The sequence below is a fragment of the Xyrauchen texanus genome, chromosome 37 (genome assembly GCF_025860055.1).
Source record: "Xyrauchen texanus isolate HMW12.3.18 chromosome 37, RBS_HiC_50CHRs, whole genome shotgun sequence".
NCBI lineage: Eukaryota > Metazoa > Chordata > Actinopteri > Cypriniformes > Catostomidae > Xyrauchen > Xyrauchen texanus.
In genome coordinates this window covers 19,571,381-19,599,097 of record NC_068312.1, presented here as the reverse complement: position 1 = coordinate 19,599,097, position 27,717 = coordinate 19,571,381, and the positions used below count along the sequence as shown (strand labels likewise).

The 27,717-nt window shown below is 37.4% G+C and overlaps 1 protein-coding gene across 1 annotated transcript in view; it reads left to right on the top strand.

Moving 5' to 3' along the window:
* Window positions 1-27,717, top strand: part of LOC127630746 (breakpoint cluster region protein-like) — a 74,199-nt gene that overhangs the window by 25,061 nt on the left and 21,421 nt on the right. The window contains exons 2-8 of the mRNA XM_052108489.1: window positions 10,037-10,221; window positions 14,588-14,692; window positions 16,362-16,547; window positions 24,426-24,533; window positions 24,632-24,692; window positions 24,890-24,942; window positions 25,179-25,319. Coding sequence (XP_051964449.1) covers window positions 10,037-10,221; window positions 14,588-14,692; window positions 16,362-16,547; window positions 24,426-24,533; window positions 24,632-24,692; window positions 24,890-24,942; window positions 25,179-25,319 — 839 coding nt within the window. The remainder of the gene's footprint in view (window positions 1-10,036; window positions 10,222-14,587; window positions 14,693-16,361; window positions 16,548-24,425; window positions 24,534-24,631; window positions 24,693-24,889; window positions 24,943-25,178; window positions 25,320-27,717) is intronic.

The window sequence follows — 27,717 nt, the reverse complement described above, 5'->3', positions numbered from 1 at the left end:
GGCCTGGAAAAGTAATTGAAGTTTGTAAAATCTTAAAAAGGCTTGAAAAATACTTTGAAATTTCAGTGGGCAATTCTGTGTAAACTCAACTAGAGGTCCCCAAGGATCATTCCAAGCAGGGGCATAGATTCTGGGGTGGGGGCGAGGTATAATCAATATAATAAAAACAAGCAAGTATAAATTTAATCATAGCTCATTGATAATTATTTATGTTTTTAGGGGAACTTCACAATTCAGATTTTGGAATTGTGTGACTCGTTTAAATATTTGAAAAGGCATGAAGATAAGTAACATACAGACATGACAGTGATACTTGACCTGTTTCCTCTGTGTATATATGCTTGTTCCTTTTCTATTGTTACTTTTACAGTAAACAAGGAAATAGCACCTTATAGAACAATGTTTTTACACTTTTCTGCTTTACAGAAAGACAAATACATTACACACATATGCAAAGAGATGCAAGAATATAATATTGATAGAGCAGAAATAAAATACACAGAAACATGACAAATGAAGATACATAAATAAAAATAAAATAATTGGGGAAATTTTTTTTTAATTAGCAAGGAAAGAATATAATTAAGCTTTTTAAAAATGATAATTGAATCAACTGCTTGAATGCTGTTGGGAGAGATAGGATGTCAGCATGTTTTATTGACTTAAGGGATTTAAATAAAAGGAATGAATAGCCATCACACAACACTAGATTTGAGTTTATGTGCTATCTTTTTGTGATGTTGCTTCAGTATTGTTAATAGGTTGTAGACGGTGTGTCATGAACAGGAAGTTGCTTAATCCAAAATAGTAACAGTTGAATGGCTTTAAGTCCACTGAAGAGCATTTTTCCTGCCTGTTATATTTACATCATCCCCCTTCTGCAGGGAAAAAAATGTCCACCGGTTGGTCTTTGAGGTGTTACGGTAATTTGAGAGACAATAACCACATGTTACAGCTAAAACAACCATAATAGAGTGCCACAATTATATTTTCACAGTCATGTATGTCCTGTTGATCTTATTTTGCCTTAGAGGCCTTTATGTATGAGTTTAGAGCTTTTGACCGCTTGCTAAAGTTTTGATCCGATCACATGTGGTCAGGTGAGACACATTGCTGTTTACACCTGGTCAATTAAATGCGTCTCCTGTGACCACTTGCATTCAGATTTTTGAGAGGAGGGTCTCTGATTTCATGACGACATACATCAAAAACTATGTCAGTATGTTACTGCATGATAATAAACAGCAAAAATTCAGAAAAGACAAGGAAAGCATGAATACATTCGGCATGCTTTTTCTCCCAGGTGCATTTGAAATTCAATCTAAGCACAAACACAACACTTAGAGCAAAATGATCAGTTGTTTCAGTGGAGGACCTGCGTTAACATGAGCTTCAGATGTGTGTTCTTCCCATCTGTCACTTGAATTTTGATATCAGATACACAGAAGAAGATCTGTGAAGTTCTTGTGGTTGTGCATGTGTTAGTTTTTTTCCAATTTTTATGGTCAGACTGTTATTTCCTTTTAAACCACTCACGACCGGCAAAGTTTAAACTCTTGTTTTAGAGCTGAGGTTGATTGACAGGCAGGGTTGGGAAGGTTACTTTGGAAATGTTTTCCACTACAGATTACAGAATTCATGCTGTAAAATGTAATTTGTAATGTATTCTGTTAGATTACTCAATGTCAGTAATGTATTGTAAATACTTTGGATTACTTCTTCAGCACTTCTTCAGAGTTTTTCACTTGTTTTGGCTATAAAATCTGTCAGTGCAGTAAGACAAAATACACATGTTAAAAATACATTCTCTGAAAAACCTAAATATCTTATGCAGTGTTGTTTCTAAAACAAGATCAATCAAACTGATCTTGTTTTAAGGATTTTTAGATATTATTACAGGAAAACAATAACCCGTTACATGTATTTTGTTACTCACCAAACCTGTTGACAGGTGAGGGATGGTGCTTCGATGCTGTCTGGGACGCATACAGAAAGATAAGCGTTGACAATTTTTGACTACCTCTGTATGTGGTTTTTGTGATCCAATCACAAAACATTTAGACCCCATTTAGACCTGTATACAGTGGTCTTTTTGCTCAGTTATTCTGACATCCTAATTATCTTAATAAAGAATTTTATAAACTTAACAACATGGAGATGTGTCATAATTTTTAATTGCTGGATTATTTGGTGACTTTCAGGAGCAGTGCTGAAGATTGTCTTTAATTTTTATTTTTTTCACAGGATAGAAATGTTACTATTGCATCATGACTGTGAATCCTGCCTCTTGTTGAGCTATGTGATGAGTTTGCATACTTTCTCTTGATAGTGCATTTTGGAGAAATTATGTAAAATTCGATATTTGTGTGCATTTTTAAAGGTTGCACAATTATACTGTTATAATAATTAAAATGTTAATTTTTAGGCATGCAGGAACAAATGCTTGGATTTTCTACAGCAAGCTAGGAAGCTAAAATGTGGATATGTTCATCTCGGAGCAGTCTATAACCATCTGTAAAGTTTTATTAGACAGCGTTGAATGTCTACATTTGTATGTAGTTTATTGTTTATCTTTTATGTACTGAATTGGCCCTTTTGTGTGAAATAATTCAAGACTTTTCACCACTAAAGCCCACCCAAGTATTTACCCAAGTTTATACGGTATATATTTTTAATATAAAATAAATTCTGTAACTAAACATGTTGGCAATTAAGATAAGATACTGCAAGTCAGGCTGGCCTAGGTAGCTCAGCAAGTAAAGACGCTGACTACCACCATTGGAGCCGCGAGTTCGTATCCATGCTGAGTGACTCCAGCCAGGTCTCCTAAGCAACCAAATTGGCCCAGTTGCTAGGTAGGGTAGAGTCACATGGGGTAACCTCCTCATGGTCTCTATAATGTGTGGTTCTCACTCTCCATGGGGCGTGTGGAGAATTGTGCTTGTTGTACCTTGTTGCTTTGATTTATTTCAGAGCGTGAGCTGCTGTAGTTTTAACCCAGATTTAGAAAGAAAAAAAAAACTTTATTCTGTATTGTTTAATTGCTATAAGCAATTAATGCAGTTTTGTTATGGCTGGTCTCTGAGGCATATATAGCATACTAGCTTTATATTATTATATACTATTGTTGCATTTCAGACACAATTTCTTAATAATGAATGTATCAGGGAAACGGAGGACATTTGTACTGCTTTGTTTCTTCTGAAGCCTTTTTAAAACTTGTTTACATCTGTGAAATTGTATGACAGAGCTGCATGAGAGATTCTTTGGTTGGACAAGTGCAGACATGAAATTGCCTAAAGGAATTCTTGTCTTGTTTAGCATTATACTGGTGATCTGTGGCTCTTAAATGTTGAAAGAAGATTAAGGCTAATGAATTTAGATGTTTTTCAGTTATAGGGATAGTGGCTCAACAGGACAGAGGAGAAATTAGCAATTCCATAGAACACTGAAAGTAGCAGATCTTCAATTAGCCTATTCATTTTTATCAAAGGGTTCTGGCTCGGATTCTGTAACTTCATCTGAGAACATATTACACATATGGTACTACCTGTATTGGCCTTTTTATGATTGTTTCACAGACCTCTTAACTGGCTAAAAGTGTGTGGGAGCATATGTATGAGTGTGTGAGTTGTGGGTTTATATGTAAATATGTGTTTTTGTTAGAAAGATGACCTTGCCCACATGCATGTGTGTTTCCTGTGGAAAGTTGAGTGTCTTGGTCACACATCCCCACACACTTCCTCAGTGGCTGATTCATGGTCACGGTGACCAGTGGCTCTGTTCCACACCAGCTATTTCTATCTAAAGCTTGTCGTTGTTTTACTTAATACATGATGGCTACTTACCAAAGAAAGAAAAAAGAAAAAAATGACTGGTCATCATACACATTTTTTATATTTTAACGTGCAATGCCGTAATTGACCAAAATAAAATTGAAAACGTGTTTCAGAGAGCTATGTAATAAATACATACATTTTTGCTGTATTTGTATTTTTGTATGGTTTTTTAGAAACTTTGTTGTACGACTTTTTTGCAGAAAGCCTTGGGGATATTGGGGACAGGAATTGTTTTTCTCATAATCCCAATGCTAGTGGCTAATCACAAAAGAACACATACTGCCCTTTGGCATGGCTCTTCCTTCTACATTCAAACAGCATTCCTCTCAAACATAGACCTCTCTTTATCTGTGTAATTTTCTTTTGCTTTCTCTCTTTTTGACCTGATCTCTATTTGTTCAGGCTCTTGTCTATTATTCTCTCTTTTTAACAGGCCACTCAACAGGTCTGCCTCCGTGTTTCCGGAGTCCTCTCTTTCCTGTTTCTCTGTGAGGTGATTTAATTCCCAGTTCCTCCCATCATTGACCACTCTAAACATCTTAATTTACTCTTTAGCCTGTAGACTGCTGAATGATTTGAGTCTGTTGCAAAACACTTGTTGCTGTAGATCTCTGACCAGAAAACAACAAGAGAGTGCAGGAGAGACATTTTCAGTAGGTGACAGTCATGCTTCAGTCTTTGAACAAACACTGATTGCTAATGGTTTGAGGAGTCATCCATTTATTAAACATGGTTCGTGAGAACAAAAATATCACAGAAAGCCAAAATCAGCAATGGCAATACATGATAAAATTCTTGACTTTATATAATTGACTGCAAGTGTAAATATATAAAAAGTTAAATATTTTTTAAAGAGTAACTGAAATTATTCCACAATAAACTTTAAAAAAAGAATGAAATATCATTGTCACATGATCTTATCACATTGCAAGTCGCTATCTAAATATTACCACATTCATCGCAGACAACGGCTTAAAAAACAGGAGATGTTGCATATGAAATGTTTGTTGTTGCTAGGGTTTACAACTGTCTCGTTGTAGCCGGGAAGTCCCATATATTCACTGAAATTACAAAGTCCCATACGGGACAACTTCACATGGGACATTCAATACCTTATTGTGTTGGGGCGGCATCTCTTTGGGTAGGTAAAGACAACGTCTGTATTAATGTAAAAGAGGTTTGCACTGCTTTGGCTGCCAAAATACGCATGACATATGGCTGCATAACATTCAGAAGTGATCATCCCTATTCCCTGTTCCCTTAAAAAAAGCATACATGGTTCTACTGTTGGTGGGCGTAATAAAATGTTCATACTGAACTCACTTTTTAAGTAATTTATTATTTAAAATTCTCTTGGAACCAAGGGCGTAGATTTGGCTTGAAAATTGGGGGGGTTGCAGTGTGAAGCATTTACATGTTTCCATTGATCATGGTATAAATAATGGAGGAGTAGTACTTGCTTGTTTTGATCATTTTGATTATACCTCCCCCACCCCCTGGAATCTACACCCCTGCTTGGAACAATCCTGTCATTATTGTTTTTCCCTTTTGAAGTGCCATCATTTATGCCATACTGAACACAGTATATGTTCCAAAACTTAGTGAGCTGCCCCGCTGTTTTCTGCCTACATAGGTAGCTGTCTTCTATGGCTGCATCCTTACTGAAATTATGCCTAATAATAAGAGAGGGATTCAGAAATCTCTACATATAGGTGGCAGCTCCTCGCAACATTCTAATATGTGCAAATCACGTGCAGTCCACGGGGCACCCGATTTGCAACTGATTTAAATTCAGGTCATGCAAGAGATACGACGCGATCCTCTAATAAGTCTAAATACGCACATCACACATTGTGACTAAAAGATTCAGTTTTGTGTCATATTAAACTGTTATTTACTTTTCAGTATTGATTGGTGTAGAACAGTTAAAGGATGGAGGACAGGAAACAGGTCTTCAGCACACGGTAAGCCTTTTAATTCCCTTTTGGTGACAGCAGTAGTAACATACACACACACACAATACAATGAGGACTCAAACGCTGGGTTTGCTGTCGGTCTCTCTCTCCATGCTCTGTGGCTGCTGGCCTTTTATCCGCTCTCCTCGCTCTACTGCAATTAGAGACAGGTGTTAGACATAATTTGGCTCAGGTGTGAGCGCCCTTACCGCTTTTCTCTCCCGGACGGGCGCTTGACCACGCCCCCGCTGCCACAATTGGTTTATCAGTATATTTATAATCTTAATTTCTCTTGCTTCATTCGCCTTATTGGCTTTATTTGTCCGCCAATCTCATTATGGTGCATTCTGGGATCGCCTGCTCGGGGAAGGATACATCCTACCTTAGAAATTGGCTAAAATGAGATATCTTAAGAGGCAGCCTGATTTTTTTTTTTATGTTCTCCCATTTTTCTCCCCAGTTTGGAATGCCCAATTCCCAATGCGCTCTATGTCCTTGTGGTGGCATAGTGACTTACCTCAATCCGGGTGGCGGAGGATGAATCTCAGTTGCCTCCACGTCTGAGACGTCAATCCTCGCATATTAACATGTAGCTTGTTGAGCACGTTACCCCAGATACATAGTTCGTGTGGAGGCTTCACGCTATTCTCCGCAGCTTCCAGCACAACTCACCACGTGCCTCACCGAGAGCGAGAACCACATTATAGCAACCACAAGGTGGTTACCCCATTTGACTCTACCCTAACTAGCAATCAGGCCAATTTGATTGCTTAGGAGACCTGGCTGGAGTCACTCAGCACATTCGAACTCACGACTCCAGGGGTGGTAGTCAGTGTCTTTACTCACTGAGCTACCCAGGCCCCCCTAAGAGGCAGTATGATTAAGATACCTACCTTTTGGAACAGCCTTCACATCGGGAGTGTGCCTATGATGTCTTAAAATGCTGCCTCCGGAGGACGCTTACTAGGTTTTGGAACAAACCCTATGTCTCCTTGTCACATCACCTGACAAAACAAACCATCACACACAACGAATGACAAAAAACCTGCATGAATCCGATCTGACTGTTCTGACTAAGACACATTAACAAAATGTTTTTTATCGGATTCCAAACCACTAACCAAAGTGGTTTCGAGCAGGCTTGGTATAATCAATCGTATTTTTTCTGCCCTTGTGAACATAGCCATAAATGTGTAGAGGAACGTGATAGTTTATTATCTTAAAAACAAGTGTAAAGTTCACACTTTGCATTGTCTGTAAAGCAAGAGCTGTTAGTGATCAATAAGTGTGGGTTTCACCATTGATGACCCTGACTGACTGGCTGAGTGTGGGTGTGTGTATACAAAACCGGATAGTGCTTAAATCAGAGTTTCAAAATGATCAGTGCTTGGGGCAAAAATGCCACTGTAAGTGACAAAAATGCCCCTTGTGGTTAATTAATGTTCCAATTCCAATTTTTATCTAGCCTTTGATATAATTCATGATTTCTATTCTATATCTAGTAATGAGTTTAGTGCTTCTGCAGACAAGTGACGTGGCGATCAAATATCTGTACATATTGTCGCAGAAGTGAATGTTGTTGGATGTGTGGCTAATAAAAATGTATTTTTGATGTGGGGAAAAAAACCCTGACATTTCTTAACCACTCCAAAATTTGAAACAGAACTGTAAATGCATCAAAAATCTCCTATGACCGACATTAGAGAGCTGCATAACCTGTATAAGTGTGTTTGTTTATTATATCCTGTGCTTTAATTGCAGCTGCTTTTGCATTTGATTTGATTTTATAGGTCAAGCCATAATTGTTCAGACTGAGAACGTATTTTTCAGTATTTGTCAAATGGACGACACAATTTTTATTTATGTGATTCAGGGAAATATGCCCTCAAAGGTAAAATATACCGCAGCAAATCAAAAATTGGATGAAAAATATCTAGACAGTAGCATCAGACTTCCAGTGTTGACTGAGCTGATCAGGACACCAGATAAGAAAGACACCTAGTTGATATGCTTACGTCTGGATGTCTTGCCAGTGCTGAGCTGTTCAGACTGGGGGAAATGAATGACTGTTTGTAGACAAGTTACTCTACAAAAACAGACAGAGGAATAACTCACGAATGTCACTGTTGCTCACAACTTAGTCTTTGGGGATTCATAATTTCCCTAGCCAGTGCTGCAATGAATCACACTTGATGTGAAGGATAGTCTTAATTTATAGTACATTTATGGGCACATCAAATCTGTCTTCCTAAAATGTTAATGAGTTTTATCCACTTTGTTCACTTTTACAGTGCCTGCCTTGATCAAAGGTAATATTTCAGAATCATTACATATTATAATACTGTATATCCTCTTGTCATTGCAAACCATTTGACTTCCTCTCTTCTGTGGAAGACAAAAGGAGACATTTCACATTTTCATGTTACTCTTTTCCGAAACGAAAACACGTTGTGACCAAATCTCATCTGCGCTTGTGCATATTCAAACGTGGATGCCAAATGTCACTTGTTCTTCTGTGTCTCAAAACTGATTGCAACATGCTGTTTCAATATGCAGAAGTGCGAATGAGAGCTAAGAGAGCAAGATGTTCATTGAATAACAGCTTACATTTAGCTGTGTTCCTCACACAAAACTATCCTATGTCTTTAGAAGACTTGGAATGTAGCAAATGTCGTATGGACTACTTTTGCAATATTCACGTTGCTTATTTGTCCTTTTTGAAGTTTCACAGCACTTGGTCATTAAAAGCTTTTGGATGGAAAAGAGCAGCGATGAGAGATTTAATGTTTTATTTTTGGTGAATTATTCCTTTAAGCACAGTTGTGTTGAATATTTAATTTATTTGAAGTTCATTTATTTGGCTGTAGCTTAGCAGCTGTTCCTCAATTTTAAAATCTGAGCATGCCAGTATTAAAATGGCATTACTAATGCAGCTTTTCATCCATGCAGCCCTTAATCCTCATCAATGGTAATTAAAACAAGAACAATGGTGTTGAATTATTCATTACTATCATAGTGATTAAGAGGTTTTAGTTTCCGCTCAATATGGCCTTGCCAGTCTTCTCCTAAATGAAGTGCTTTGACTTTGGTTTCATATTTCCGCCAATGGGCTGTCGTGGTTCTATGTTTCATATTGTCCTTTCACTGCCAGTAAAAGTGTGTCTCAGTCAGGACGGAGGCATGAGTTGGACTCCTCTAGTCTTTCATTGTTCATTTGTTGTGTGAGGCTTGAGGAATTATAAAGAACTGACTTGACTCGATTTTTCTTGGTAAGTATCATCGGTATTCCCTGGAATTCTGTAACAAATCTGTGTCACACAACAACAACCGAAAATGTTGGCTCAAGTTTAGCAAAAAAAATTGCATTAGAAATGCCTCTTATGTTTTGTTTGCACTGTCCTCAACAAATGCTGCATTTTGTGTTCTGGTTTTACTTTGTGTTTTATTATGTTTTACAAAACAGTTCTACACAATATTCCTCCAAATCTATCTTCATTTATCCAAGGAAAAAAAATACAATTCATTCATTGTGTTTTACAACAAACATTTATAATAATTTAGTTGCTGTGTCATGTATTAATGATGAACAGGAGGTTTAATTGAGGCTGTGATTTAGAGAGATGGCATATAATGTTTTCAATAAAAAATTTAAAATAGGCGATACATTCCGAATGGCTTTAGTTGTCTTCGCTAGTCAGACTTTATCTGTTGCTTTCAATTATATGTCAAGGTCTTAATGCTGAATAGGGCGAATCTCTGGCGGTAATAAATGCTCATTTGTCAAGGGTTGCAGTCCTCTCTGTGGATTAGATTAAGAGATTAGAGATGTATGAGATATTTCTCTGCTGAAGGACGTATTGATTATATCAAGCACTCCAAATTAGGATGAAAAGATTGAATTGAGAACCCATCGGTGGGTGTTTGACACTGTATTGTTAATGGAAATTGTATTATACTGATATTATATTGATGGTCTATATTAAATGCATTTTGCTTTATTTATTTAATGATTTAAAGATCCAATGAAATCACTTGACAAGTGCAGTTTTGTTTCCTGTGTTAACATAAATATCTGCATATAGGTATTTTTGTCAACTTTTAGGAGTACATATAAATGGCTTCAAAGTACATATACATTAACTAAACATCACAAAACTCCTTTTGATGTCAGGTATCTTTAAAATTAAATGAAATCCTTTATTGTTACTTTTGACCTGACCTCTCTGCTGTTTCCATTTGCAGACATCCCATTTGGTGGAACCCCACCTCCAGTATACACTTTTGATGGTGACCGAGGGGAGGACCAGCGTGCGCAAACTGACCTTGCGTCCCACACAGATGACTCCCTCTCCTCCCCGCGCCTTCACCCGAAGGGTCGGAGCATTAGACAGACCCCCTCCTCAGGATCCCTGGAGTCCAATAAATTAGTAAGGGACATTCAGACATAAAGGCCTAGCTTTAATCTTGTTGTTATGTGTGCTACAGACATGAATGATACATCAAATCATGTGTGCTATTACTTTTGAAGTGATTCGACTTTAGTGGATGAAAAAGGGGGCGAAAAATTTCCATGCACTTATATTAATAGAGGAACCCGAGCCATATCTATGCTTTTTTGACCAGTAAGCAACCACCTAGCAAACACCCATAACACCCACCATCATGTCCCCGTGGTTTGCACCAATCAAGCACCATGATTGCTTCAGAAAATGTAAAAATGTAAATTTCAAACCAATGTAGCTGATTGGTTTAAAATTATGGCTGCTTTTTATTCATGTTATGTTTAGCATCAATGTATTTCATAATATCATCCTCAAAATCATCTACCGGTAATATTCATGCTAATTCAAATTTTTGTATTCTCTGAACTTTTGACCTCCATATCAGTATATGGGATTATCTGACCTTTAGTTCACCTCTGTAAATCTGTATGGCTTTGGGATTATTTTTATGTGGATTACCCCACAGAAGAATTTATATGGCCTGTAGACTGGAATGTATGGTTTTGGCTGAACTGCAAGGCCCATAAAATATTCTACACAAATACAGTACAGAACGCATATGCTTCTAGCTATGTAAACTTAATTTCATGCATTTTTGCGTTCTGAAATGTTTCAAACCGCAAATCATAACACTGCACAAGTACACGTTGCAGTATCAACGTTACCACAAGGGGAGCTATAGCCGAGACTGGTGTAAACTGTCGACATCTTCAATTAGTTTTTTCTTTCAAGTCAACTACTGTACTGGCAGAACAACAGTTTAAAGAGAATATTGCTGAGTAATGAAGTTAAAGCTAATGTACAGGATTCATAGCAATTTATCTGAAAATAATAATACCCTGTTTAATGGCACAGACTTTTGAAGGAAACTCTATAGCCCTCATGAGTACTGAGGCTTGTTACTGCCACAGTAATGCAAGAACAAGAACACACGTTAAAAGAATTGTTCACCCAAAAATGTCAATTTGCTTATAATTTTCTCACCCTCAGGCCATCCAAGATGTATCTGAGTTTCTTTTTCATCAAAACAGAATTTAGGATTTTTAGGATTTCATTTCAGGCCTCATCCTTTAAACAATGCAAGTGAATGTCCTCCATTTTTTGACGGATCAAAATGCATATTTAGGGTGCATCAAAATAATCCACATGACAAATAAAGTTCTTCTGAACCCAAACGATTGATTATTTCTAGAAACAAAACAATACTTATATACTTTTTAACTACAAATGTTTGCTTCCGTGATGCGCTGTGACACACGCTTATGAGAGGGATGATGTAAGCTTGTTTGTAAGGTCACGTCATGGAGGAGGAGGCAGGAAGCGCGTCATTGTTTACAGGAGAAACTTGCACAGACCGAGTGACGTTCACAAACAAAAACGGTCCAAAACTATTTTTTTTAAATAATAGAAAGAAAAATAATAATAATTTCCAAATAATAATAAAAAAACATTACTGCTGTAATAACCATCCTTTATTTCGGAGCAATGCCATTGCGTATTCTACTTGTGCTTTTTTTTTGTTGCAGAAATATACAGGCTATATGACTGTCAGGAATTCAAACCACACAAGCTGTAGTTAGAGAAGCCAAGTACGAGAGCTTTTACTGAGATTCACAGGATTTACAGGGTTTACACAAGTGAGATCAATGGTACAGGTGATATCACACAGAAGAGAAGCTTCACAAACGTATTTATGCAGGCAGTGATGAGTGAGAGAATTGAGTAGAGGTGCGATGAATTAGAAATTGGGTAATGAGGAGCGAGCGCTGAGAGAGGTGCAGAGCCTGAAGGAGGCGTGACAATGACAACGTTTTCACACAAACCTGAGTTTGCAAAACAGCACGGGCACAGCGAATGAATTCAGATATCGACCCTTTGTTTCTTTCGATGGTCTGAAATCCTCAGGGGAAAATTGTTCACTGCACTCCCTCCAATATTTGAGAGAATGTAGGGGTGTACTGATATCCAGGTTCAGCGCGATAAGCCAGAGCTTCAATCACTCATGATCATAATGATATGTGAAAAATAAAAACATTTCACCATGTATATGCAGAAATGTACAGGTGCTGGTCATATAATTAGAATATCATCAAAATGTTGATTTATTTCAGTAATTCCATACAAAAAGTGAAACTTGGATATTATATTCATTCTTTACACACAGGCTGATATATTTCAAATGTTTATTTCATTAAATTGTGATGATTAAAACTGACAACTAATGAAAATCCCAAATTCAGTATCTCCGAAAGTTAGAATATTACTTAAGACCAAAAAAAGGATTTTTAGAAATGTTGGCCAACTGAAAAGTATGAACATGAAAAGTATGACCATGTACAGCACTCAATACTTAGTTGGGGCTCCTTTTGCCTGAATAAATGCAGCAATGCGGCGTGGCATGGAGTCGATCAGTCTGTGGCACTGCTTGGGTGTTATGAGAGCCCAGGTTGCTCTGATAGTGGCCTTCAGCTCTTCTGCATTGTTGGGTCTGGCGTATCGCATCTTCCTCTTCACAATACCCCATAGATTTTCTATAGGGTTAAGGTCAGGCGAGTTTGCTGGCCAATTAAGAACAGGGATACCATGGTCCTTAAACCAGGTACTGGTAGCTTTGGCACTGTGTGCAGGTGCCAAGTCCTGTTGGAAAATGAAATCTGCATCTCCATAAAGTTGGTCAGCAGCAGGAAGCATGAAGTGTTCTAAAACTTCCTGGTAGATGGCTGCGTTGACCTTTGACCTCAGAAAACACAGTGGACCAACACCAGCAGATGACATGGTACCCCAAACCATCACTGACTGTGGAAACTTTACACTGGACTTCAAGCAACATGGATTCTGTGCCTCTCCTCTCTTCCTCCAGACTCTGGGACCTTGATTTCCAAAGGAAATGCAAAATTTACTTTCATCAGAGAACATAACTTTGGACCACTCAACAGCAGTCCAGTCCTTTTTGTGTTCTGACTCTGAGTGGCTTGACACAAGGAATGCGACAGCTGAAGTCCACTCTTTGTGAATCTCCCCAACATTTTTTTAATGGGTTTTGTTTCACAATCCTCTCCAGGGTGCGGTTATCCCTATTGCTTGTACACTTTTTTTCTACCACATTTTTTCCTTCCCTTCGCCTCTCTATTTATGTGCTTGGACACAGAGCTCTGTGAACAGCCAGCCTCTTTAGCAATGACCTTTTGTGTCTTGCCCTCCTTGTGCAAGGTGTCAATGGTCGTCTTTTGGACAGCTGTCAAGTCAGCAGTCTTCCCCATGATTGTGTAGCCTACAGAACTAGACTGAGAGACCATTTAAAGGCCTTTGCAGGTGTTTTTAGTTAATTAGCTGATTAGAGTGTGGCACTCTGTGTCTTCAATATTGAACCTTTTCACAATATTCAAATTTTCTGAGATACTGATTTTGGGGTTATAATCATCAATTAAAAGGAATGAATACTTGAAATATATCAGTCTGTGTGGAATTAATGTATACATTATCCAAGTTTCACTTTTTGAATGGAATTACTGAAATAAATCAACTTTTTGATGATATTCTAATTATATGACCAGCACCTGTATGTATAATGTGTGACAATTGATCAATGTATTTATTATGTGTAGGCAAATTATCAAAAGTTAATATTTTTCTTTGGGGTTTCTGAAGGTTGAAGCATCCAGGATACACACACCAATGACCATTTTGAACAATACACTTCTACAAATACAAATCTACAGCAAAGACAATTAAACTTTTGTACCGTGCTCATTCTCTTGTAAACAATAACGCGCTTCCTGCCTCCTCCTCCACGTGACGCGTGACCTTACCAATGAGCTTACCATCCCTCTCATGAGCGTGCATCACAGAGATGTATGGAAGTGAACATTTGTAGTTAAAAAGTATATAAGTATTGTTTTGTTTCTAGAAGTAATCAATCATTTGGGTTCAGAAGAACTTTATAACTATAATGTGGATTATTTTTATGCACCCTAAATATGCATTTTGGACCATCAAAAAAATGGAGGACATTCATGTGAATTGTTTAAAGGCCTTAAATTAAATCCTAAAAATCTTAAATTCTGTTTTGATGAAGAAGGAAACTTGGATACATCTGGGATGGACTGAGGGTAAGTAAATTATCAGAACATTTTCATTTTTGTGTGAACTATTCCTTTAAGTGTGGACAAACGGACTGTGTTCAGTCGTGTCTACATTCGTGTGATTGCATAAAATATGTTTCTGGCCTAAATATGTCTGTGTAACGTTGACTTTCTTCATCCTCCCTACTCATCCCTTTGGACATTCCCAGATGGAGCTGGAAGTAAAGAAAGGGCTGGAGATGAGGAAATGGGTTCTATCAGGGATCCTTGCCTGTGAGGAGACCTATCTCAGCCACTTGGAGGCGCTCTTACTAGTGAGTAATATATTCTGATCCAGTGCAGTGTTAGAAATTAAGTTATTTTTTATAATAGATTTATTAAAGGTGCACTCATAAAAATATTTTTCTTCATTTAAAAAGTTTTTGTAAAATATCAGTAACCTTATAAAAGCTCTTTTATTCTACATGGGGCAGGGGTGCCCTCACGGGGGCAGCCATGTTAGGATCACATGACCAGCTGAATACTAACTTAATCTCAGTAACTGCCCTGTTATTAGACACTTTCTTTCATGGATTAAATTAATCCTGGTTTACTGTGCATAGTGAACATATACAATGGCATCGGTAACTGAAAACTACTTTGTTTAAATTATGCAGCTTCCAGGCCACTAGGTGTCACTGTAAGCCAATGTAATGTTCTTTGATTCTCTTCAAAAAATTACTGAGTGCACCTTTAAAGCATTAAGGGGCAATATTTTTGCCCTGGTGTTGATTTTATGAGGACATATTTAGTTTTTTAACCATATAAAACACAGGGACAGATTCACTAAACAGTTGCAGCACTATTGCGTGTGGTATTTTAGCGCAAAAACCTGCATTTTATTCCCGCACCTCAAGCAATCTATTTTAGCAATCACCATCAGCACTGAAATATTCAGTCAATGTCATTCTTTTCTATGCAAACACGCCTCCTTTCTATGTAAATTAGACTCATTGGAGATTGCTCTTCATTCACAAAAATTACCTGGTGCAATTTAGATGTGTTGTTGCCACCAAATGAAAGTACTACTTTTTATTTAAAAGAGGTGTTTGTGAACATTTTCAATTGATTATATCAGCAGTAATTAATCAAATAATCATCAAAAGATGGAGAAGAGTGTTATAAATGGGCATATATCCAGATGTGCTGTGTCATCAAGCACACGTTATGCATGTTTAAGAGATGATCCAGATGTCTGGATCAAAATGATGCTGTACAGTCCAGGCAGGGTGTGTCAAATACAGTGGTCCTCAGCATCCTCCACTATAGAGCTCTCAGAATCAGATCGAAAGATCAGAATTGCACGTGCAAATTGTACTCAGCAGCGATTTTGTGGTTGGTTTACACTGTTGCCTTATCTGCATAATTTCATTAATGAATGGGCCGCTAAACCAGCGCAGAGAGCACATGCGAACAAATGCCACTTTTATCGGCTGCAATTAATTCTTGGTGAATCTGCCCCACAGTGTGTCTTCCATTTTATGTCAAATACTTCAGTTTATAAAATTTAACAGTTCATTAGACCAGAGGACATTTCTCCAAAAAGTTTTTTATACATTAAAATACATTGTTAATATGAACAATTAGGCTGTTTCCAACAAAATCAAATTAACATAAACACATATTTTATGTGATAAAATATACAGAAATATATCACGTTACAAATATGGAAATAATTTTTTATATATATATATATATATATATATATATATATATATATATATATATATATCTGGGGCATTTATGTCACTTTAAGTGGCATTTTATCCTGAGCCCTGATTACTTTCTGACCCTGGCTGTGTCTGTACTATCACACACACTCTCACTTAAGAGGAGGAAAGTTTGCCATTTACAGAGGTACTGAGCTTTGCACGTTACAGTGCACCAAGCAGCCTACAAATGAGTGTACACTGACTTCTTTTAACCCACTGTTATTTATCACAGCCTATGAAGCCCCTGAAAGCTGCTGCAACCACCTCCCAGCCTGTGTTAACCCTGCAGCAGATAGAGACCATTTTCTTCAAAGTGCCTGAGCTCCATGAGATCCACAAAGACTTTTATGATGGCCTGTTACCTAGGGTGCAACAGTGGAGCCACCGTCAATGTGTGGGCGACCTCTTCCAGAAACTGGTGAGCAGCGCTTTGATATACACCAGTTTATTATCTATTACGACTGGGCGATATGACTATATAAATCCCATGAAATTAGAAATGCGTAGAGATTTTATATGCGTTAATATTGCGGTAGATATATTCGTGTGGCTACCATTAGGCAGGATCGCCTTATTATATTTAAAAGTAAGAATGATGAAGAAATATGGAGTAATGTCAAAATTCAGGGCACAAAAGAGAAAAATAATCAAATCATTTGTAAAGTCTTAAATACACTGGATTATCCAACAATTATCAATACCACCACATGGTTAATTACTGCACAAAATATTAACATTTGTATTTTAGGCAAAAATAGGCATATCATCATGACATATTGCATTACAGTCATGGTCATACCACCCACCCTCATGCTCTTGAATTGATTTTGCTGCTTCATTATAAACGTGAATCTAATAACATACCATTGTAACTATTACTTATCATAATGACTTATTGAACAGTCACTCGATGCCACATGCCCATGTCCAATTTGGGTAATCCATACATGATGTTTCTGTCAGACCTCCCGAGTGACATGTTTTTGAGACAGTCTGTTAAAGTAGTCATCATCAAATCCTTTCTCTCCAGCTCCCTAAGGACATTTTCCTTTGATAACTGGTTTAGTGAGCTGTACCAGCAACAGCCACATCATTCCATTCATCACAATTAGTGTGGAAACTGAAACTTTACCCCTGTCTTTAAAGACGCCCACAGGACCTGCCGCTTGCAAAGATGAAAGCTTTTCACAGCCCCATGACTGCAAGAAAAGCAGTAAGGGGGTCTTGCTCGTATATTAGTGGGGTTTTAGTCAAAAATGCTGGGGTTGAAGGTATTAGGGTGTTGTGGCTTTTGACATAGATCTCATTTCAATTTAGGATGACTACAAACAAGATATTAGAATGCAGCTTTCTATGTAGGCATTTGATACACTGGCAGCTCACCAGGTTTTGATACAGACATATTGCATCCCCCTATGTCTATTGTTGTTGCTGTGAAATTAAGAGGCCACTAGCCATTAATGTGTTCTTGAGTTGAGTTAGTGTGACTAGAGGCTGTGTCAATTCTAGGCTTATTTGCATTGTTAATCCCACAGGGATTACATTGTTAGCTGAAAATACCTTTGGTTATTATTTGAGGCATTAGTGACGTTAAGCATTTTGTTGCTTGTTCCTTTTCTTTGTCCACGTGCATTTGCATGTGTTTGTATGAAGATGTATTTGTGAACATGAAGCAAAAAACTTTAAAGGGAATTTGCCCTGCTTGTTTATTACCCAGGGAATCTTTATTTGGGGTGGGAATCAGAAGGGACCTAGTGATACAGCAGTATTTAACTGATATCAGGATTGCGAATAGCGATATGATTGTGATTCTTTGTTTTGTGTATTCCATCTTCATTGGACTTCGGGACTCCTTTTTTATTCATCATGGAGTCATAGAAGCAGCCATAGAGTATAGGCCCATCACTTAGCCTGAGTGGTGGTCAATCTCTTTTTTTTCCCCAAAAATATTAATAAGTATAAACATTGATCTTGCCCTTAGAATACCGATGTTATGAGGTAAACTACACTCACCGAGCAAATTATTTGGTACACCATGGTCCTAGTAAAGTGCCCAATGTGGTCTTCTACTGTTGTAACACATCCGCCTCAAAGTTCAATGTGTTGTGCATTCTAAGATGCTATTCTGCTCACTACAATTGTACAGAGTGGTTATCTGAGTTACCGTAGCCATTCTGCAGGCTTGAACCTGTCTGGCCATTCTCTGTTGACCTCTCTCATCAACAAGGCATTTCCATTCACAGAACTGCTGCTCATTGAATGTTTTTTGTTTTTGGCACCATTCTGAGTAAATTCTTGAGACTGTTGTGCATGAAAATCCCAGGAGATCAGCCATTACAGAAATACTCAAACCAACCTGTTTGGCGCCAAAAATCATGCCACGGTCGAAATCGCTGAGATCACATTTTTTCCCCATTCTGATGTAAACATTAACTGAAGCTCCTGACCCGTTTCTGCATGATTTTATGCATTGCACTGCTGCCTCTTGATAGGCTAATTAGATAATCGCATGAATAAGTAGCTGCACAGGTCTTTCTGTATAATAAAGTGCTTGGTAAGTGTATACTTCTAGTCTTTATGTGTCTAAGTGTTCACAGTAGCATAATTCTATCCCGATGTGTGCGTGTGTGCATTTGCAGCAGCATAGTTATCTTCCAGGGTGTGCGTGTTTTACACACAGTGGGGTAAATAAACAGGAAATCCCACAAGGAAGGCATGGTTGCACAGAGTTTTCAGTGGACAGAGAGACCAGTGTCTCCTCTGTTTCCCAGAAAACATGATGTCATGCAGGGGTGCATGTGTCTGCCCTGGAAATCCACTCATTGCTGGGCAATCCCTTGCTTCCTCTCTTTCTGTTTTTGTGCCAGCTCTCACGACATGGATCTACTCAATAGAGGTAGACAATATATCGGTTTTACCGATTAATTGGTACCAATAGTTGCTTTTTGGAACTATTGGTTATCTGAAATGTTTTATTTTCTTATTTATTTATATTTTATACATTTTAATTTTTTTATTCCTTTTCACTAAATCTGGTGAAATATATTCACAAAAAACTCTTCATCTGGTGAATCTATAAGCTATAAAAGGCTTCAGCTGGTAAATACTGACATATAGAGCTCTGTAACGGAGCCAAATATCTGTAATTTCAAAATAATTGTCCCGGATGTATTCGGGGGTTGTTTAAAGTACAAAGTCCTGTGTTATGCACCAAATCTTAATTTCTCGGGTTATTATTAGGATTTGGGTTGCACAATAAACTGCTTTTGGGATTTTTTATTTTTTATTTTTATTTTACAGCCTCAATGTCTGCGCCCTTTATAGTAAGGAAAGAATGTGATTTCTTTATTATTATATAGATAAAAAATATCGACCGATTAAATGGTTATCTTTTTTTCCAACACCTTTGTTATCGGTATCAACATAATCCACTATCGGTCGACCTCTACTACTCACCTTGACTCCTAGGATACATAGGAGTCCAGAAATTGACTTGTTGTTGTTTGCATACTAACCTGTCTTTCAGATTATTTGACTGAATGCTCATCTGAGCAGTTTTGTTGATCAGGAATATTAATATGACCTTGATGAATCTCTGCAGGGTTGACTGTGTATTGGATTGAAGCCACTTGTGATTAGCATTCACATTTACATGCCCCAAACGTGTTGAGCTGTGGCATTCATATGGGAGACACTGGTTTGAGTCCAGCCTGCAACGTTTCCCAATCCCTTTCCCCTTCTCTAGCTAACAATAATTTAGTTTCACTCTCCACAATAGCTGACAAAGAAAAGCCACAAAATAAAAAAATTCTCAATTTGTTTTCCAGATTTCTTCATCATCATCATTATTGAATTGAATTCTCTGTATGCCCTCCACACTTCAGTAGAGGTCTTCAGAAATGTGTTATTTTCACTCCTTTAATGATTATTCAACTTTAATAAGTTAGTGCACATAACAGAGTTTGGGGTAAAGGAACAATTTAATCCATCTTTTTTGACAGTGTCTTTGGGTAATAATGTTCATATTCTGGAATGCTCACACATTTCCCCAGTTGCAGTATAATGGCAGTGTTAAAGGAAGTGCTTAACCTCTCTGTCTCATGACAAGCGCCATCACAATTCATTCTCTTATTTACCCCAGTGTTGGCAGCTCTCGAGATGTTGCCATGGAAAATGCTTGTTATCTGCGGCCATTTCACAGTTGCTGTCTTTTCAATGATATTTTTTCTTGACACAAAAGTTCATTCACAGTGGCGTTTTGGCTTCGCTTACCCCAATTTAATTCATTTCTCCGCCTGCATTCATCCTCTTAATACAGCCTTTTTAGAAGCTCTTTGGGAAAAAGTGTTGTGTGGGGAGGGGAATTGCTTTACTTTTCTATAAGGTTGAGAATCTGGTCCAAGTTCCTCACATCACGAGTTACTCCCCAGTTGGCTGGTAACTTTGCTAAGAACAGCAGCATTGCATGGCTAGGGTTGTCACGATTATGAAATTTGGTTGGCGATTAATTTTACAAATGATTGGGATTATGACTATTATGACTAATTGTGAATTTGTCTCTTTTAGGGCTTTCACAATTAATTGGCATACAAATTGTCAGGGGTACAGTATGTGTGCTTCATACACCAAGTAATTTTTTCATATTTAACTTCAAATATATAAATCAATAAATAAAATGGATGATTTGGTAAAAAAAAAAAAATAGATTATAGATGGGCCATTAAGAAAATACTGGGAACTGTAGGTGATGACATAACAATCGCGATACGGGCCACAGAGGCAAGACTAATCATGGCAATGCCGCGTCTACTAGGTAGAACAAACAAAACTATCTTTATACAGTTAAACAATTCAAGATACTTTGGATTATCTCTGCTTTCATACTTTATATAAAAAAAACACTCAAAGTGGATTATATTGATATAAAAAAACACTCAAAGTGGATTATATTGATATAAGAACTACCGTTTTTAACTGTTGCCTTCTGGCCGACGCTACAGATTTCTGAGCACCAGAACCGTCAGGCAAAAAAAACAATTTCCCCTCAGGTTATCCATCTCATGAACAGTTAAAAACTGTACTATAATTAAGTCCAATACACAGCCTAGTCAATTATATTATTTAACATATCCTTCCTCTTCTGCATTACACCCCCTTGCACTGTATATAACAGATTTGTATTTGTACAGACTGTACCATATACACTCACCTAAAGGATTATTAGGAACACCTGTTCAATTTCTCATTAATGCAATTATCTAATCAACCAATCACATGGCAGTTGCTTCAATGCATTTAGGGGTGTGGTCCTGGTCAAGACAGTCTCCTGAACTCCAAACTGAATGTCAGAATGGGAAAGAAAGGTGATTTAAGCCATTTTGAGCGTGGCATGGTTGTTGGTGCCAGACGGGCCGGTCTGAGTATTTCACAATCTGCTCAGTTACTGGGATTTTCACGCACAACCATTTCTAGGGTTTACAAAGAATGGTGTGAAAAGGGAAAAACATCCAGTATACCGCAGTGCTGTGGGCGAAAATGCCTTGTTGATGCTAGAGGTCAGAGGAGAATGGGCCGACTGATTCAAGCTGATAGAAGAGCAACTTTGCCTGAAATAACCACTTGTTACAACCGAGGTATGCAGCAAAGCATTTGTGAAGCCACAACACGCACAACCTTGAGGCGGATGGGCTACAACAGCAGAAGACCCCACCGGGTACCACTCATCTCCACTACAAATAGGAAAAAGAGGCTACAATTTGCAAGAGCTCACCAAAATTGGACAGTTGAAGACTGGAAAAATGTTGCCTGGTCTGATGAGTCTCGATTTCTGTTGAGACATTCAGATGGTAGAGTCAGAATTTGGTGTAAACAGAATGAGAACATGGATCCATCATGCCTTGTTACCACTGTGCAGGCTGGTGGTGGTGGTGTAATGGTGTGGGGGATGTTTTCTTGGCACACTTTAGGCCCCTTAGTGCCAATTGGGCATCGTTTAAATGCCACGGCCTACCTGAGCATTGTTTCTGACCATGTCCATCCCTTTATGGCCACCATGTACCCCTCCTCTGATGGCTAATTCCAGCAGGATAATGCACCATGTCACAAAGCTCGAATCATTTCAAATTGGTTTCTTGAACATGACAATGAGTTCACTGTACTAAAATGGCCCCCACAGTCACCAGATCTCAACCCAATAGAGCATCTTTGGGATGTGGTGGAACGGGAGCTTTGTGCCCTGGATGTGCATCCCACAAATCTCCATCAACTGCAAGATGCTATCCTATCAATATGGGCCAACATTTCTAAAGAATGCTTTCAGCACCTTGTTGAATCAATGCCATGTAGAATTAAGGCAGTTCTGAAGGCGAAAGGGGGTCAAACACAGTATTAGTATGGTGTTCCTAATAATCCTTTAGGTGAGTGTATATATTTTTGTATTATTGTGTATTTCTGTATATACTTATATTTCTATTTACTTTTTATTTTTATTCTGTTGTTTATTATTTTCTCTGTCTTGTTGTATTGTTTGTGCAATGGAAGCTTCTGTCACCAAGACACATTTCTTGTATATGGAAGCATACTTGGCAATAAAGCTCATTCTGATTCTACTGATTCTGAACAATAAAAAATTTGACTTTCTCAAGTTATTATATTCAGAGAAAAAAAAAAAGAAATAATACATTAAAATGACCAAATAGAGCATCTTCAAACAGAAAATAAACAAGTTGACACTCTCCTCCGAAAACAAAAGATTCAATTAAACTTTACTCGATATACAAATCAGAAGTATGCGCGACAATCAGATTTTTTTTCAGGAATCCCCAAAAACTCCTATGCAGACAACCCAGCAGCTCTGATCAGAAACTTTATGACATCGAAGCTTAAACTTCAAAAAGAAACTGCTGACCAGATTTCCTTCCATCGTGTACACAGACTTGGTAAAATTACCATTATTATTTGGGAATTAAAATGTGATTGGAATTTAAAGTTTACAATAATCTTGGTTAGATCAAGTAACCACATTTAGATCAAATAACTGAGACCAGACAGTTTAATTTAATAATCGCAACAGGGCTATGCATGGCTTAAGTATTATTTTCAGATAGTCTGACCATCATTGATATTAATGTCATGTGTGATTCAAATTAAAGGAATAGTTCACTCAAAAATAATAATTCTATCATCATATACTCACCATTATGCTGTCTCAAACTTGTATGATTTTCTTCTGCAGAACACAAACATTTTAATGGAGATTTGAAGTGTGATGTCCATGCAGTGCAAATCAATTCAGACCAACAGTTCCAATTGCCAAAAAGGACATAGATGCAGCAGGTGCAATTTTTAACTTAATAAAACAATGGAACAGAGCAGACGCAGGCAAAAACTCACAAAAACTCATTCGTTTGCACGTATCTGGGAGTGAAAGTACGTGCGCGAAACAAGTTTGGATGGCCTATATATATATATATATATATATTTATTTAGATTTATTTAGATTTATTTATTTATTTATTTATTTAAGTAAGTTACAAACCCGAACCCTACTTAAAATCTCATCTGTCCCGACCCTGGCGGCTTCTAATTTGAAGAGCGCTGACAATAGCGTATTTGCGCATGTACCCAGAACATCATGTCACCCACAAGCATTTGTTTGTGCTTTTTTTGAGCAGACGTCCGGGGCCCCACACATGGTGGTTAAAACCACTACTGAAAGTCAGCATAAAGGAAATCCATATTAAGTGGTTTAATCAATGGTTTTGGGTGAGAACAGACCCAAAACGGATGTTTTGGAGATGGTAAGAAATATGTTCTCAATTCACCCTCCAATGGCAGGTGTGGCAAATAAATAAATAAATAAATATATATATATATATATATATATATATATATATATATATATATATATATATATATATATATATATATATATATATATATATAATAGGACCCTGCTTAAGAGTGAAATGGAAGAAAGAGTTAATGTTTTTTGGACATGCCTGTTGATGACACAGAGACTTTTCAGAAAGATGGCAACCAATTACAACCTTGTCTGTTGTTCTAATCAGTTTGAGTGCTGTTGTCCTTACACTGGGTCAGGCTGCTATTTGCTTGTCTTTGAATATCAGAACCATGTCAGCAATGGTAAAATAGCCCATGAAAACCTGCTTGCTCTACCTTAGTAAGCAGATTTAAGCCAATGTAGTATGCATGAGTAATCTGCCTTCAGGACTGTCTTTTATCTTGAAACAGTCTTCATCAAAACCCCCCTCTCTCTCTCTCTCTTCCTACACAGGCCAGCCAGCTCGGGGTGTATAGGGCTTTTGTAGACAACTATAAGGTTGCTGTGGAAATGGCGGAAAAGTGTTGTCAGGCGAATTCACAGTTTGCAGAGATTTCAGAGGTCAGTTTTAAGGCACTTACTTATTATACTGTCAAAACAGGGATGTGGTATCATTGGCTTTTGTACATTGATTTATTTATTTTCCATTTCACCATCAGAATCTGAAAGTCAAGAGCACTAAGGAGGTTAAAGATCAAAATGCCAAGAACTCTTTGGAAAGTAAGTGATCATGTTTTCCCAGTTTTTCAAATATTCTTGCAATTATGCACTACATAAATTATAAATATGAGGTTTATAAATAGGGGTTTTGAATGAAATTGTGCATTATTGCATTTTGAATACTGTATGACTGAAGATTATATATCTTTCATGTTTTTATGTTCTTGTCACTGATATTTTGTCTCTCTGATTCTCAGCCTTACTGTATAAACCAGTGGATCGAGTCACTCGCAGTACTCTAGTCCTCCATGTGAGTGAAACAGTGCAGTGAAAGGCCATGTTTGTTCATTGTTTTAATCATGAAGGTTTTTTCCCATGTGTTATGGGGAGAATGTTTATAGATTAGTTCCACAACAGTCCACGTGGTTCTTTTGGATGGCCATGGGATATATTGATTTGAACACTCTAATTATAACTTTGCAACAGGGGTTTCTTTTGTGCTTTACTGAACATCTCTAAAAGTTAAATGTGATTCATTTAATGTAGGACCTGTTGAAACACACCCCATCCAGTCACCCAGATCACCCTCTGCTGCAGGACGCCCTCCGTATCTCTCAGAACTTCTTGTCCAGCATTAATGAGGAGATCACACCCCGCCGTCAGTCTATGACAGTGAAGAAAGGAGAGGTCAGTCCCCCAAATGTGTAATGCTCCAGCTCAATTGCTCTTACTTCTAAATAGATTTTTTTCTGCTAAAAACCTTAATTTTTGGCAACAAATATGCTGTAAACATTGTTATTTTTTTCATAGGGCCATATTTTAAGAGCAAAGTGCAAAGTCAGTGGGCATGGCCATGAAGTTTTGGTATTTTTGTGCAAGCATGCTCTAAGTCTAGGCGCAAGTTGGCATAATTGCGGATGCAAATTGCTAATGAGCTGGGTCCAATGCAATTTAATTCTGAGGTTCTTTTCCTATATCAGCATATATATCGGCATCCTATTATATAGTTTATTGCCTGTCAAGCACCAGTGATATAAAAACAATACATTCATAAGAAGTTGGTAGTGTAAATGGACTGTATGCAGTGAATTAGAAGAATCGAAATATAGACTTACATTATTTTTTGAATTAACTGCATTCTTGCTGAATGTCTAGTGACACGCTGCTTTCATACACATGGAAAATGTGATTCTCATCAGGGTTTGGATGTACGCTCTGTTAAATTATATAGAATGTAAGTATTATTAATAATTTTCATCTACTGACACCACATTGTGGCTAGTTTTAAGAGTGATTGTTTCGGAACGCATTACACGGTTGGTTTTGATTTAACATTTTAATTCATTTAATGAAATACAAAAAAATTCAACCAAAAATATTTCTACATTTTAATTACACTCCAAACAGAACAAAATATACTTAAAATAACAAATTGGTTAAAAAAAATACTAAATCCAAACATTTTACCTGCTCCAGCTTCCACTGTCCCCTTTTGCAGTGACAACAGTTGGAAAAAATACAAATATATTATAAATGCAATTGTAAATATAAACAAAATAATAATAACTGAAAAATAAACCATGACCTATAGATAGTTTACACAAATATCATACATTTTTGTTTAATTAAAAGGCTACAACTGTGATTGTCAGTGAAATAATTTGATGTTCCACTATATTTTCAGAGGTTGGACATGAACTTTATTACCACCTGCTGGTAATAAACCGCAAATATAAGAACTGATTTTAGGCTTTGCGTTGAAAACAGACTTGGTGCTGAAACATCTAATCGCATTGACCTATTTCTCAGGAAAATAGCGAATTGCGTTTTGTGCCACTACATTAACCTACAATACACCCAGTTTGTGCAAATACACCCACTGATAGAGCAAACACTCCCACCCACACCCACTTGGTCTTTGCATTGGCACAAACATTGCACTTAGTATTAGGGCTCTCACAGAAACTGGATAAGATGTAGGGCACACTTTTTACGTGTAGCACTGCGCTTTGCGCACTCACGAAAATAGAGCCCATAGTGTCTTTTTTTGCTTAAATGACAGCTTCTATGCTCCAAGTACCCCTCTGTTTATTTTGTGTGTTTGCTCTTACGTCAACATGAAATGCCATTTGCAACCCATTTTACTTTTATTACATTTATGCATTTGGCAGATATGATGTATTTCCAATGAGGGAATAAATGTAGGGCAGGGATTTTAGCCATTGATTCCGAGGTGGTTCAAGTTATTATGTTTTTATGAAAGATTACAAAGACAAACTTTTTATTCTTTGGAATAACATGCAATTGTTAAAATGATAAATCATTCACAATAATACTCTGAACATGTATTGAGTCAGTAAATTGCATCAGTTTTGATTTCATGTTTACCTAAAGTCAACAATCTTACTTGGCATGTTAAAAAGGTGTGAATACTGTATTTCTCTGTAATGTTTTAAAAAGACAAGTGAACAAATGACCACTAGTACACTCGTGTTGCGTAATTTTACAAGGGATCACTCAATGCAACACAATCGCCGCCCACCTTCCCCTTCCCCCTTTCTTCTCTATCACGGGTGATTTTTGTGAATCAGCCACAAGAAGTGTCCCAACACACTTCCCTGCTTAACAGTAAACACATACTTGCCACTCTTGCTACCCCTCTGAGCTGTAAGTCAGTTGACCTGGTCCTAGACTTCCTCAGAGATTACTGGAAAACGGTGTGGGAAGAGCCTCTCTGGCTGGAGGCTTCTGGACATACCTGGGATATTTTTTAGAGAAAATAAAGAGATTTATTTATTATTTGAATTATAAAAGAATGTCAGACATGTAAGCTGACGAATAATATACCGGTAACTTAATTACTCATATCCTTCCAGACAAGTTTACATGTACTTTGTTTATTTGTTCTTGAATGAAACATTTCTTATCTCTATGTGATAATTGATTTAATAATAAAACATTAACTTCTCCTTTTGTGTTCCGTAAAGTGACAGTTTACCAGAAATATTAATTCTGTCATAATTTATGCAACAACTCCTGTTCCAAACCTGTGTGACTTTTTTATTTCATGGACCACAAACGTAGA